At 40.5% G+C, this 13,398-nt stretch overlaps 1 protein-coding gene across 2 annotated transcripts; it reads right to left on the bottom strand.

Moving 5' to 3' along the window:
- Positions 1-4,078: 4,078 nt before the first annotated feature.
- LOC125905336 (major histocompatibility complex class I-related gene protein-like) lies at positions 4,079-12,376 on the bottom strand. Of its 2 annotated transcripts, XM_049603274.1 has the most exons (7): positions 12,236-12,376; positions 11,733-12,002; positions 10,000-10,278; positions 9,226-9,528; positions 7,537-7,638; positions 6,322-6,339; positions 4,079-6,125 (listed from the first exon to the last, which is right to left on the bottom strand). In XM_049603274.1, exons 1-7 carry the CDS (start codon positions 12,282-12,284, stop codon positions 6,076-6,078), a joined length of 1,071 nt encoding a protein of 356 aa, XP_049459231.1. In that variant the 5' UTR covers positions 12,285-12,376; the 3' UTR covers positions 4,079-6,075. The 2 variants fall into 2 exon arrangements, with proteins under 2 accessions (XP_049459231.1, XP_049459232.1); XM_049603275.1 differs by lacking the exon at positions 10,000-10,278.
- Positions 12,377-13,398: the final 1,022 nt, after the last annotated feature.

Below are 13,398 nucleotides of genomic sequence, written 5' to 3'. Positions count from 1 at the left end.
GGTCATTGTCCTGTTGAAAAATAAATGATCGTCCAACTAAACGCAAACCGGATGGGATGGCATGTCGCTGCAGGATGCTGTGGTAGCCATGCTGGTTCAGTGTGCCTTCAATTTTGAATAAATCCCCAACAGTGTCACCAGCAAAACACCCCACACCATCACACCTCCTCCTCCATGCTTCACAGTGGGAACCAGGCATGTGGAATCCATCCGTTCACCTTTTCTGCGTCTCACAAAGACACGGCGGTTGGAACCAAAGATCTCAAATTTGGACTCATCAGACCAAAGCACAGATTTCCACTGGTCTAATGTCCATTCCTTGTGTTTCTTGGCCCAAACAAATCTCTTCTGCTTGTTGCCTCTCCTTAGCAGTGGTTTCCTAGCAGCTATTTGACCATGAAGGCCTGATTCGCGCAGTCTCCTCTTAACAGTTGTTCTAGAGATGGGTCTGCTGCTAAACTCTGTGTGGCATTCATCTGGTCTCTGATCTGAGCTGCTGTTAACTTGCGATTTCTGAGGCTGGTGACTCGGATGAACTTATCCTCAGAAGCAGAGGTGACTCTTGGTCTTCCTTTCCTGGGTCGGTCCTCATGTGTGCCAGTTTCCTTGTAGCGCTTGATGGTTTTTGCGACTCCACTTGGGGACACATTTAAAGTTTTTGCAATTTTCTGGACTGACTGACCTTCATTTCTTAAAGTAATGATGGTCACTTGTTTTTCTTTAGTTAGCTGATTGGTTCTTGCCATAATATGAATTTTAACAGCTGTCCAATAGGGCTGTCGGCTGTGTATTAACCTGACTTCTGCACAACACAACTGATGGTCCCAACCCCATTGAATAAAGCAAGAAATTCCACTAATTAACCCTGATAAGGCACACCTGTGAAGTGGAAACCATTTCAGGTGACTACCTCTTGAAGCTCATGGAGAGAATGCCAAGAGTGTGCAAAGCAGTAATCAGAGCAAAGGGTGGCTATTTTGAAGAAACTAGAATATAAAACATGTTTTCAGTTATTTCACCTTTTTTTGTTAAGTACATAACTCCACATGTGTTCATTCATAGTTTTGATACCTTCAGTGAGAATCTACAATATAAATAGTCATGAAAATAAAGAAAACGCATTGAATGAGAAGGTGTGTCCAAACTTTTGGCCTGTACTGTATATCCATCATAAGTTATTAATATTATCATCAAAGTTCAGTACTCGCTGGCATGCAGGGAGGATTATTAGACCCAATCTAAAATATTGTTGATTCACAGGCTCAAACTGAGAGAGAGAACAGCAACAATGGCAGCTATATGATGTGCTACCAGTTTATTAATCATTATTTTTTACATGAAAAACAAAAAAAAAACAAAAACAAATTCTTCTCCTATGGTGACATCACATCAGATCATAGTTCACTTGGATCCATTTATGGAACCGGAGAGAGCCAAACACACTACAGCTTATCAACACAACAAGAAAACATCTTCACCTCTTTGACACGTCAGAAAAACACAGGTTACTTTGTCACAGGTGAAGAGAGGCCGACCGACTCATCTATTAACTTTACCTATAAACCAGTTTTGAGCATAAGAAGCAGTTCTTGCTCACAGTAAAATAACTTATATTTACATTATAGACAATAATATAGCTATGTGATTATATATACAATATACAAATAAGCACCCTTTACTGTAAATCACATTTCATTGTTTCTTTTCACACCTCAACTATGTTTGAAGTTGTCAGAAGCATCTTTGACAGAGCTACTGGCAAGCTGTTAGACTTCTAGTGGTCATACTAAGCTAAGCTTGTCTGGGAGCTTCCTCTGCTCAGAGTTGACACTGATATCAATCTTCTCATCCAACTCTTGTAAGAACGCTTCATGCTCAGATAATATTCATATTACTGCAGCTATAGTCACAGATGAGTATGTGGACTCCAGACAAACTTTTGGAGACTTTATTGAAAAGCAAAACATCAGCAACAAAAGAGAGCAATTCGTTTGACTTTCACATTCATTTATGGTTATCAGTACACAGGAAAATGTGCCAAAGGTTGTGTGGATTCATACAGAAGCCCAGTATTCATGTTAAATGATGTTTAACCTATCAATAGGTCCTGGGTTAGGTGTGGTGTTATAAATCTGCTGAGCCCTCTGACAAGTGACACAATTCTCTTACCCCCACCTAAATATTCCGCAAAAATCAAAAACATTAATTTAGCATGCATAGACACAGGAAACAGGGAATAAATGAGAAAAAAAGGTTCCTGAAAAAACAACAACAAAAAACCAGACATTTGTAAAACAGACTTAATATGGGCCCTAGGCCTTGTTGGGGTATTTTTACTGCCTTTACTTTTAAGCTCATATCACAGTCATTATAAAGGCTACATACACATGCTATATCTTGTTTTTTTTTTTAGGACAATCTGGGCTAATCAGATTTGCCATCATTCCATGTCCTTCTATGTGCCTGTATTTTATATTAATTTTTATATCAATGAAAAAACAAATCTGTGTTACTAAATTCTTACATTTTTACATGTATCTCTGCATAGCAAGTTGGAAGAAGACATATTCTGCCATATATGAAGAGGGGAGACTCTCTGGAATCTGGCAATATAAGAACCATGATGGTGGGACATTCTGTCACTTCACAGTTGTCCAAAACATGCGGTTTGTGCCAGGCGGACATGATTGCCAGTATTTTTTCATTATTGCAAGAAATTCCATTGACTCATTCACAAGTCAAAAATGTGTTTTATCTGAAAGAAACATGCAATATTTACATCTAAGATAACAGAAAAATAGTCACCCAAGTGCAGTGATGTCCTCCGAGATAATATTTGCCACTTTGTTTGCATAAAATTCTGGACGTTTTCTTGTCGACATGATCTTGACTTACTTCTCAGTGCTCTGTGCTGCTCTTTGACCTGACCTGAATGTTTTTTTGTGGTTGTTTTTCAGTTTCAGTTATATATTGGGGGGGCATGTCCCCCTCAATGTATATGGTGACTACTGCCCTGTCAGCATGCATAATTAGGCTACAGTTGTCTGGGTGCGCAAAGGTGAAGTGCGCTTGTCTTGTAGAGCTGGGTTGAAAAAATCGATTTAATCGATTCTAATCGATTTTCCTTTAAATGGCACAATATCGATTCATTAATTAAAAAATCGATCTTTTACTTTAACTATTTTCCTCCGTGGACGTGCTGTACAGCCGGTAGCAGACTGCAGCAGCCTGCAGTACTATCAACCCAAGTAGTCTCGCGAGATCAGCATTTAGCACCTGAGGTCATGGCGAGAGATCTCGCGAGACAGCCGGGCACTGAATGAAGACAGAGCAGTACAAAATTGTGGGAGCGTGTCCACTGAAGGCATGGGTCTACGGTGCAAGTATTTTCACTCGCATTTTCCCCTAAAAATATAAAGCGCACAATTAACGTGGTGCACCACTATGACAACACCACATCATTGACAGATCCATTAAAAATCCGACAACATACAGCCAGTTATGTCTTCAAATTGGGAGGTAGCCAGATCAACTTGTGACCACACTGTCCATGCACTGAGGAACATTTTACAATCTCACGGCTTTCCAATACAAAAAACAGAAGTTTTAAATCCACTTAATTGATAAACATAACGTTTATTGTTGTGCTACAGGCTGATAAGGCCAATATTCATATACTCACATGGAAATACTTTATTTTAAATTAAGCAATAAAGCAGTAGCTGTGTATGTACAGCCTAGTGTTTGTCATATTTGTACGCTTTTAATCGCCTTAATGCTACAACATAAATAGATAATTTATCTTAGAGATAAATCTATTATACAGCTACTGCTTTATTGCTTAATTTAAAATAAAGTATTTCCACGTGACGTGAGTAGGCTATATGAATATTGGCTTTATCGACCTGTAGCACAACAATAAACGTTATGTTTATGAATTAAGTGGATTTAAAACCGCTGGTTTTTGTATTGGAAAGCCGTGAGATTGTAAAATGTTCCTCAGTGCATGGACAGTGTGGTCACAAGTTGATCTGGCTACCTCCCAATTTGAAGACATAGCTGGCTGTATGTTGTCGGATTTTTAATAGATCTGTCAACAAAGAGCCATTGTTCTAATGGCGTACCGCGTTAAATATGGGCTTTTAATTTATTTTCCCAAAATGAAGCGGATTCGAATCCCATGAAAATATTCTTTTTTACGTTTCACAGGGCTGAACGGTTCTTTAATATGGCATATATTTATTTAGGCAGGAACCAGAGACGAAACTGTGTAGTCCTATTTAGAAAATTTATTCGAGATAAGAGTTAGATTTACAGGAAAAGCAACTTGGCCTCTTCCTGTTTTCAACATTCCGTCATAACAAGTGTGATTCAAACCGCGACTGAGTGTCGGTCCGTGACTGGGTTCCTCCAACAAGAGTCCAAAGACGGATCAGGTCGACTATGTTTTGATATTGTTATGAAAAACTGAATAAAGAGGCCTTCGCGAGGACAGCTACGTGTTCTCTTCCTGGTTGAAAACAGCTGTTGTCACTACGACAACCACAGACGCATTCGGCTGAAGGTTGCCAGTTAACAGGGTCGCGAGTAAATCCGAAACGCCGGCGATAACGTTAACACGACAAACAGCAAGGCTAACGTACTGATGCTCCTCAGACACACACACACATACATATACCGGACAGCCTCTCAGTCCTTAGCCGCTAACGTTAGCTCATGTACAATACAGGAGGTACCACACAGAAACTTTTCCGAAGGGTCATAATGTGCTTCCAGTGACTGTCACATCACTAGCGAACGTTGTGTACACTACGGACACGGAGAGCAGCGTGCCTGCTCTCATGGGACAAAGATCCTCTGAGAAGAAAGACGGTTCACTCTGCTCTGCCGCCAGGGACAAACTGGGAGGCAAAGATCCTCTCTGAGAAAGAAGTTTCACTTTGCTGCAGGGTTCACCTACGTATATTGTGCATCACAACCACTGTAGTGTATTGCACAAAAGCTTTATAAGACGGTTACAGGCAGCAAACTTGTGGATGTCCTTTGTTTACATTTTTTGTAGCCACTTCATTTAAATTGTCTGCCTTGTGATTAGATTTAATTTAAAATATTTATTTTGTATGTGTTAGTCAGGTAATGTTAAATAAAAGTACATGATCACTAATGTAACTGCTTTGGGGTCAATTCTTAATGTAAACAGTATTTTTAATAGTAATGCACCAGGTCAGAGGGTTCCTTGTTAAATATACTTCGTTAGTTCTCAGAAAATATCTTAATATCCAAGCAAATTCTGTATCATAATTGAAATATACTTGACTGAATGGATATTGAACTGAACTGAATCGGATCAAACTGAGTCCTTGAAAATCGAATCAAATCGATCTGGAAAATCTGAATCGATACCTAGCCCTATTGTCATACAAAGTTTGATGGAGTGTCAACTGGACAATATGGAGATATTTGCATCTTGAAAGCCGGACTACAAATGTTGATAGACAGGCAGAAACACACACAAGCCTAAGACGTGGTAAGATACGATATTCCTCACTATATGAAGTGACTGATAACGAGATCTGTATAATGGATTGTAAAGAAATTTGTCAGGTTTTTATTTTGTAGACAATTAATCTGTATTTATAGTGTGATGGGATGACAGCACAATGATGTGTGTGGTATCACTGGAAAGCTCTGGTCCTGCGCTTTCATGTGATATGCATGGCATTTCTGTGCGAGCCTGCATTCGCAAGTAATCCATCCAACAGTAATGTGTGTGCAGAGCTGTATGAAAGCTTTCTTATACATAATTTTAGTGCAACTTTATAATTTTTTTTGCTGTGAAAACACTGGACTACCGACAAGCTACAGCTACGGTTCCGCTGTTTCATGTGATATGCGTGGCTTCTCGCTATGACGAATGGTCGCGGAGAAAATCCATACAGAAGAACAGGTGTGAATTTGGATGCACTATGCGTCGTTCAGGCCCATAGGGTTAAACCACTTCATTCAGATTGCAGGGAGCCATCTTCCAGTCTTTTTTTGTAAAGCACATATCATAGTGTTTACTCTTTTTGTCAGTCAGGTTTCTGGATTGAGTTTCTCAGAGAGCTCAGAGCTGCTGTCAGGAGCTGTGAGGTCAGAAACAAACTGTTAGTGTGAAACTGTGTGAAGTCCACTCATCCTGCTCTGAACTTTTATAAACAGTAAATAAAAGAAACATTCTTGAAAAAGTTCATGTGCACAATAATGTGAAACCTGTTTTAATCTACAGCATTAAGTGTGAATCAGATCAGTAGAAACAGAATAAGAGTAAGTTTTACTTACAAGATGGGGGACATTGGGCTGAAATCAAAACAAAAGACAAATCATTTCAGTTGCAGTTGGAAATGCCAGAATATTTTTTGTCACCTTATCCCCAATGAGTATGACCTCTCCTGCTCACTGCAACTGAAAAATAAATTAATCCCACTCTTCTGTTCAGTCCTTACTGTGCAATCTCTGCCACGCATAAACCTGGAGGGGATCATGCATTTGGTCGTGTGTAAGTGTGTGTGTCTGTCCAGAGAACTCACAAACTACTGGACCCATCAGCCTAATATTTTGTGAGCACATTTCTGCCTGTATACTGAAGGACCTCTCCTAGTTGTAGTGGTTCACAGTTGTTGGAAAACTTGTATTATTGACTGTTTCATACCATCACTGACAGCTGACTTCTCACTCCTCTTAACCAGCTGGTTATTGGTCACAAGTTTTCCAGAAATCAGCTCAGCTAAGGCAGCACTCACACTAAAAATGGGTATCTGCATATGTATGCAGAATCTGCAGTCTGTTTGTAGTTCGGGTGGTATTGACCGATCATGTTTGAGTGGCAGGTAAACAGTCCACTCATATTCTGATATCTGTTTAGAGAGACTGGTTGCAATGATCCACACACAGAAGAGGAAGTCATGGCCCTGATACCTACTTGCTACATCTGAACTCTCGAAATATTGGCCATTATCTGTCAGACTGATACTGATCGGTTCCAAGATTACATTCAGACCAAATCAGTTGTTGTGGTGACGAACCACACGGTTGTGTGGCAGTGTGGGAGTTTCACTTAAATGATCAAATCGTGGAAGTGGTGGATGGAGACTATATAAAGCCAATCTAACCATTTCAGCGGCTGAGTATTTGACTTAACTAAGTGTGTTAATGTTGGCTTAAAAGATCTGTAGAATTCCTGTTGATTATCATCACTGTAGCATCTTGACTGCCACAAAAAGACACTTGAGTGCACACACACACACACACACACACACACACACAAACAAAACCAGTGCTTTCCTTTTGTACACTAGTACAGAAGCTGTTAACAGCTGTTATTATTATTATGACTCAGGCTTTAAGCCCAACAACACTTACTGTTGGTTGCTTCAAATTATGGGATGCAGTGAACTGATCTGTGTTTCAATTTGCAACCTGGGTAAGAACATCAACTAAAATCAAAGTACTGGAAAAGCCAAGTAAGTAGATGATCTTTCCATTTTTCTCTCTCACCTTTCTTCTTTTTGTAAATGATGAATCCAGTGGCAGCGATGAGGATGAAAACAAGAACAATCACTGCAGCAGTGATGGGGACGGTCATGTCACTGGGCTTCTCTGTTGAACAACAACAAAACTTACGATCACTACAGATAAAGCAGGTCAGAACAGAGGCACATCCATCCATCCAGTGTTTCATTCATACTTACATTTGGATTTGTTGCTGTGAACTAAGACTGAATTAGAGTCCAGTTAATACAGGATAATTGGCTGTTGTCTTAAAAGTGTGTGTCTGTAGAAATATATGGAAACCCTCATGTGCTGGACTTAAAAGCAATAAGCACCTTGTGGTGGTAAACCTAAGCAAAACAGTCAAGTTGCAGTTACAGTTTACAGCCATGTCTGTCCAGACTCATGTGTAGTCATGACAGTAGATGATGCTTCAAATATGGATGTTGCTGCAAATAAGCTTCAAATTAGCTCATCTTTGAGCCCGAGTGGATGTCTGTGCCAAATTTGAGAAAATTACCTCAAGGCCTTCTTGGATTAGTGCGTCCATGAGAATGGGACAGACGCAAAGTCAAAGTGACCTTGACCTTTGACCACCAAAATCTAGCTAGATCATTGTTGAGTCAAAGAAGACGTTTGTGCCAAATTTAATGAATTTTCCGCAAGACGTTCATGAGCTATCGTATTCATGAGAATGGAACAGATGGACAACCTGGAAAACATAATGCCTTTCAGCCACGGCTATTGCCGCTGTGGAGGCATGAAAAATTAATAAATACATTCACATGTAAATACATTTATGTCAACAGCTTAAGAGAAATATAATCTTTTTCAGAATGAGGGTAAAAACCAGAATAATTTCAGCATGTAAACATGTAGTCAATGTGGCCTGTAAAATGCTTGAAAACTTTCTATGACCTTAAGAAAATCAAATAATCTTGTTAGGCTCAGATGATCTGACCACTGATCCTGGGGCAAGCAACTTCCCAGTCACAGGGAGACCAAAGCAAACAGACAACCAAACAAACTGTAAGCCCTTTTTAAATAGAGATCACGCTATAGTGCCATGACTCCTTTCTTTGTTCAAACAACAGTGGCATCAAGTGTGTGATTTTAGACAGCATCCTGGCATCGTGGAATCAAAAGAGGCATGACGGGCGTGACATGTAACACAATGGTGTCAGCCTGTAGTGTGAAACATGACATATGCGTCAGGTAGCGCTTTATAAAAGATAACAAAAGCATAACATAGCAGTAACAATCATTAAAAAGTCCCTGTCACATGGCGGCTGATCTCACCCTCTGCTTGGAGGGTAAGGAGCTCCCAGACCTCATTGTGTTCCCAATTTGTGAACATTTTCAGCCGCTGTTCTTCTTCTTTGAGTTAGCTGCTAACTGCTATCAGCTACTTTTGAAATATTCCAGCGGTGGGTCTCACACATAACACGTCACACCTGTCCCATCCATGGTCCTGTCATGCTGACAGTCCCTTTTACACAGATGCTGCTTCGATGCTGTCATTACCTCCACTGCTGGCTTAAAGGCAAGACAACTCTGTCACCCCATTCCTCCATTATACCTTTTATACAAAACAGTGAGGCAGCATAATAGTGTAAAATTCCTGCCTTGAAAAGGCAGTGTAAAAGGAGCTATAGACATACAGTCCCTTTCAGCACCCTCTGATCTCACTCTTACCCATGTTGGTCCTGATCACTGCTTTGTCCAGTTTGGTGACGATGTGGTCCTTCACACCAGAGAGATGAAACACACAGTCGTACCTCCTCCAGTCTTCAGGTGGGACTGATGAAAGGTTCAGGTCAACAGTCATCTGGAAGGATCCATCGTGGTTGGGGAGGATCTCTCCGAGCTCCACGTCCTCATGAATCTCCTCTCCATCTTTCCTCCAGAACATCATGGCTCTGTCAGGGTAGAAACCTGTAGCGTGGCAGCTGACTGGAGAGGAGGGAGACTTCTGGAGGAGAGACACTGAGGGAAGGTCTGCACAGAGAGAAGCAAATAAAGACATATGTGAGTTCTACCTTTCTTTTGCACAGTACATTTCGATGCTTGTTCATACCAGTGGTAGATAATTGTTGCTGGTCAGTCTAAAAGTGATCTCAATCAACAACAGAAGGTGTGAAAATTCTCCCTGGCAAAATAAATGAATAAGTAAGTATTCAACAACAATCCAACATCCGCCTGTTTTTGTGGATTATAACAAAGCAGATCATAGCAGTGTTCAATGAAACAGCAATATGTCTATTCTGAAACTCTGTGAACTTACTTAACTCATGCTAACTGTGCACTAACTATCACAGTCTCAGCTTGGATGGACAGAAATGTCAGAGCACTCCAACATGTCAGTTATTGTCAGACAGTCTGGAGTGAAAATACAACAGCAGTTTATTCTGAGCAGGTTGTATGAACGTTGTTATGTTCATGAAACTACATCAGGTCATGTGATTCTACCTTTTCTCTGCAGAAAGCTCTTTCCAAAGGCCACATAAGTCTTCAGCCACTCAGGACAAATGTATGCAAAGAAGTTTTCATGACGTTTTAGTTGGACTTTGTCAGCATCCCATCTCAGTTTGGTGACGACAGCCTGTGGTTTCGGAGCGATCCATGTCAGTGTCTTCAGGTCCAATGATATGAAGTCTTCTCCATCATAACCATACTGCATAAAACCCTTAACCTCTCCAGTCTCATCATCCCACTCACAGCCATTCAGCCTCTGGAAAATGTGGATATCTAAGAAACAGAGTCTGTAATTAACAGTGATGTACAGATGATACCTCCAGTGGAAAGATGATCTTAAACATATTGTACATTGTGTGACGCTCAGTCTTTTGGTGTGTTTATGATTCAAGGTCAGATCATCAGTGCACTTTTTCTTCACATAAGTGATGAAACCCAATTTCTATTTCACAGTTTAAAAGTTACAAAGGTGACCATATATTTTAAGATGATGTAGTTTTGCTGTTGTTTAATGTGTTCCCCAATCAATCAATAAATCAATATGTTCACTGTTTTCCATGGAGACATGCGAGAACAATAAAGTTTCCTTCACAAATTCAAGGTAACAGGGTGAGACTAACTGATTTACACATGGTCATTTTGTGGGTGAAACATTCCTTTAAGATGCCAAACACGAGCTGCAGTGTTACTGGTTGGTGTCCAGCTGAGGACCTCATCTCTCTCCCCCTCACTTTCTGTCATATCTGAACTGGTGCTATCTTATATCCTTAGTCTTTGATGCAGTCCCAGGTTCCAGTGACCAGTACAACTGACAGTTATCCAGGAATTCACTGAATTATCTTTATTGCATAACCTCAACTCCTTGGATTACCAAGTGAGCAAACTGTGCAAGGCAGCTGGAGTTTATAGAGCTGAAACTACTAGACTTGTCCAGACTTGAAACCCAGGCAGCTGCTTGGTTGCCTGGTGGAGATCTGTACTCTGCTGCAGTGGTTCCTAACCTTTTTCCTTAAGGGACCCCTTTTCAATTACCCCTGACTAAGTGACATATGTTATGGATATTTCATATTATATTCAATACATAACAATAACAGTAAAGAACAACTGAAACTTTACAATTAACTCAAATAGTGAACTCAATCATTGCAGGAAGTTGTGCAAAATGAGTAAATGAATTTTGAGCAGCGTTATTTCTGTGAATTTTACACCAGAGATGAGTTTTCCTGATATTTTTAGAACTCTGTCTTATCTTTATTTCAACAGTCTTACTTGATCAGTTCATTTTTGAACAAATTCAGTGTTTTCATCTCCCAGATGTTTGGCCATTGTTCTATAAGCTCTGTGGCAGGATGAGGCTGTTTCACAAAGACTGAAGGCTCTATGAATATAGCTTATGCTCAGGTCTTTACTATGCACCTATCCTGGGAGATTTTATAACTTAAATAATAATCAGAACTTTAAAAATAACAATTTAATTTACTTTTCTTCATAGACATAAAATGAAAGGCTGAGTTATAGGCGGACTGTATATGAAAGAAAAAATTTCTTACACTCCTTTAAATCAAGAAGGCCTCGCAGTGCTGGGAACCAGTGCTCTCCTGAGTGCACTTTTCTGGTTTGACTATCGATGTTTTGAAATATCATACTGTGGGAATGAGTGAGGGTCACTTTACTTTACAGCTAAGATGCAGAGCACTTTAACAGTAAGAATGAAATACAAGCTGTACCTCCACTTTGGTTGAAGCGCTGCTTCAAGTTGTCCATTATGGCTTTGAATATATGTGGCAGGATCTCAAAACAGTATTGAGTGTACCACTCCAAATGCTGCGGATTGTTTTCTAATGCTGTTTTCATCCAGTCCTGTTTTGGTTGTATTCTCTTTATATTGGTGTCACAGTAACCCGTCAGAAGGTCATCAACCATTGCAGCAACCACAAGCTGTGGGAAGTTTGGGATTCCAGAAGATGTAGTTAAGAAAAACTTCAGGGAGTGTTTTACTGCAGGACAAATGAGGGACATTCAGTTTAAATATACACATCATCATCACCTTCATCATAAATATGATATATTCAGTGTGACTGTGATCCATTTTAAACTTACAGTCTTACCAAATTCTAAAGTAGCCTACTGTAGAAGTGAAAGTGAACTTAAAAGTGTGTCCTGGAGCTACGCAGGAACCAAATACAGAGCCCAGTGGAAAGTGAAGCAAATATTCACAGTGTGATCTCACCTGATGACGACACGTGACACAAGAGAAGCAGCAAAAGTAGATTTTTCATCTTGTTTTGATAAAAAAGTGACCGTGCTGGATCAGCTGTTTGTTCTGCTTTTTCTTGGCACTGGGAGGAGGGAGTGTCTGCTTCTTCTTCTTCTTCTTCTTCTTGTAGGTTTTATGGCAGACGGCAACCAGTGTTAAGGTGCATTACTGCCACTCACTATATTGGAGTTATTTATCCCCCATGAAATGTATTGGAAAACTGTTTAAAACTAGGAAATTATATTTAAACTTGAAATTATATTTTCTGATACCATATGAGAGGAACAGGAACTGCCCATTGGTTCTACAGCCCATTGTTCCGACCATATTAAACTCATTGTTCCGAAGTCTGTTCCGAAATCATCATGATGCCCTGTGGTTAAGGTCTGGCTAGGTTTAGGCACAAAAACCACTTGGTTAGGGTCAGGAAAAGATCATGGTGTGGGTTAAGATGAAAAAGAAAGTGACAAACACATAAGCCGTGAGCCTGCTCCGCCTCAAGCCGGTCGCGGAGCACCATACGCCCGCAGCGAGCCGTTCAGCACCGCGGACAGTCAGACTAATGAGATGTTGAACCAATGGGCTGTTGAACCAATGACATGGACCCAGAGGAACAAGATCAGAGCGCCTGTAAGTGGTAACCAGTAAATAGTCAGCACCAGGATGTTTTGCTAACCTGCAAAACTCTCACACCAGAGCAGTGTCAGCTGTTAGCACGAGATGTGAGCTGTAATTCATCAGTAAATAAGCAGCATATGTGTCTGACTGTGGAGGGTGGAGTTGTTGAATAGATGTTTGGAGCTTGTTGTACTGTATGCAGCGTTGGCTATTAGCAGCTAGCTGGTTGTTAGCCGCTGAACTGCAGCAGAGCGAGCAACCGCCAGCTGCCAGACTTCACATCTGTTGATCCCCACAGGACTCCACTCAGTCTGGACTGTCTGAAGCAGGTTTATGGTTTGATTCCTGTTTGACAGGCAGCTCGGAGGTTCAGTTCTGTCAGTGTAGCTATGCTGTGTGAAAACAGTGTGAACTCTGGGTGGAGGATACAAAAGCTGGGAAATGGAGCAGGTGGCTAATGAGGGATTCCACATGATGTCTGAAGTTTCACACGTCGCTGGTGCTTCACAAAATGTTTC

Source organism: Epinephelus fuscoguttatus, linkage group LG17, assembly GCF_011397635.1.
Source record: "Epinephelus fuscoguttatus linkage group LG17, E.fuscoguttatus.final_Chr_v1".
Classification (NCBI taxonomy): Eukaryota; Metazoa; Chordata; class Actinopteri; order Perciformes; family Serranidae; genus Epinephelus; species Epinephelus fuscoguttatus.
This window is presented reverse-complemented; position numbering and strand designations above follow the sequence as displayed.

Coding starts and splice junctions, on each gene's coding strand:
- LOC125905336 (XM_049603274.1), bottom strand. CDS start 12,284: ATGAAAAATCTACTTTTGCTGCTTCTCTTGTGTCACGTGTCGTCATCA. Junction 12,003..12,235: donor GTGTCACGTGTCGTCATCAG/GTGAGATCACAC, acceptor TTTGTCCTGCAG/TAAAACACTCCCTGAAGTTT. Junction 9,529..9,999: donor GAGCTTTCTGCAGAGAAAAG/GTAGAATCACAT, acceptor CTCTCTGTGCAG/ACCTTCCCTCAGTGTCTCTC.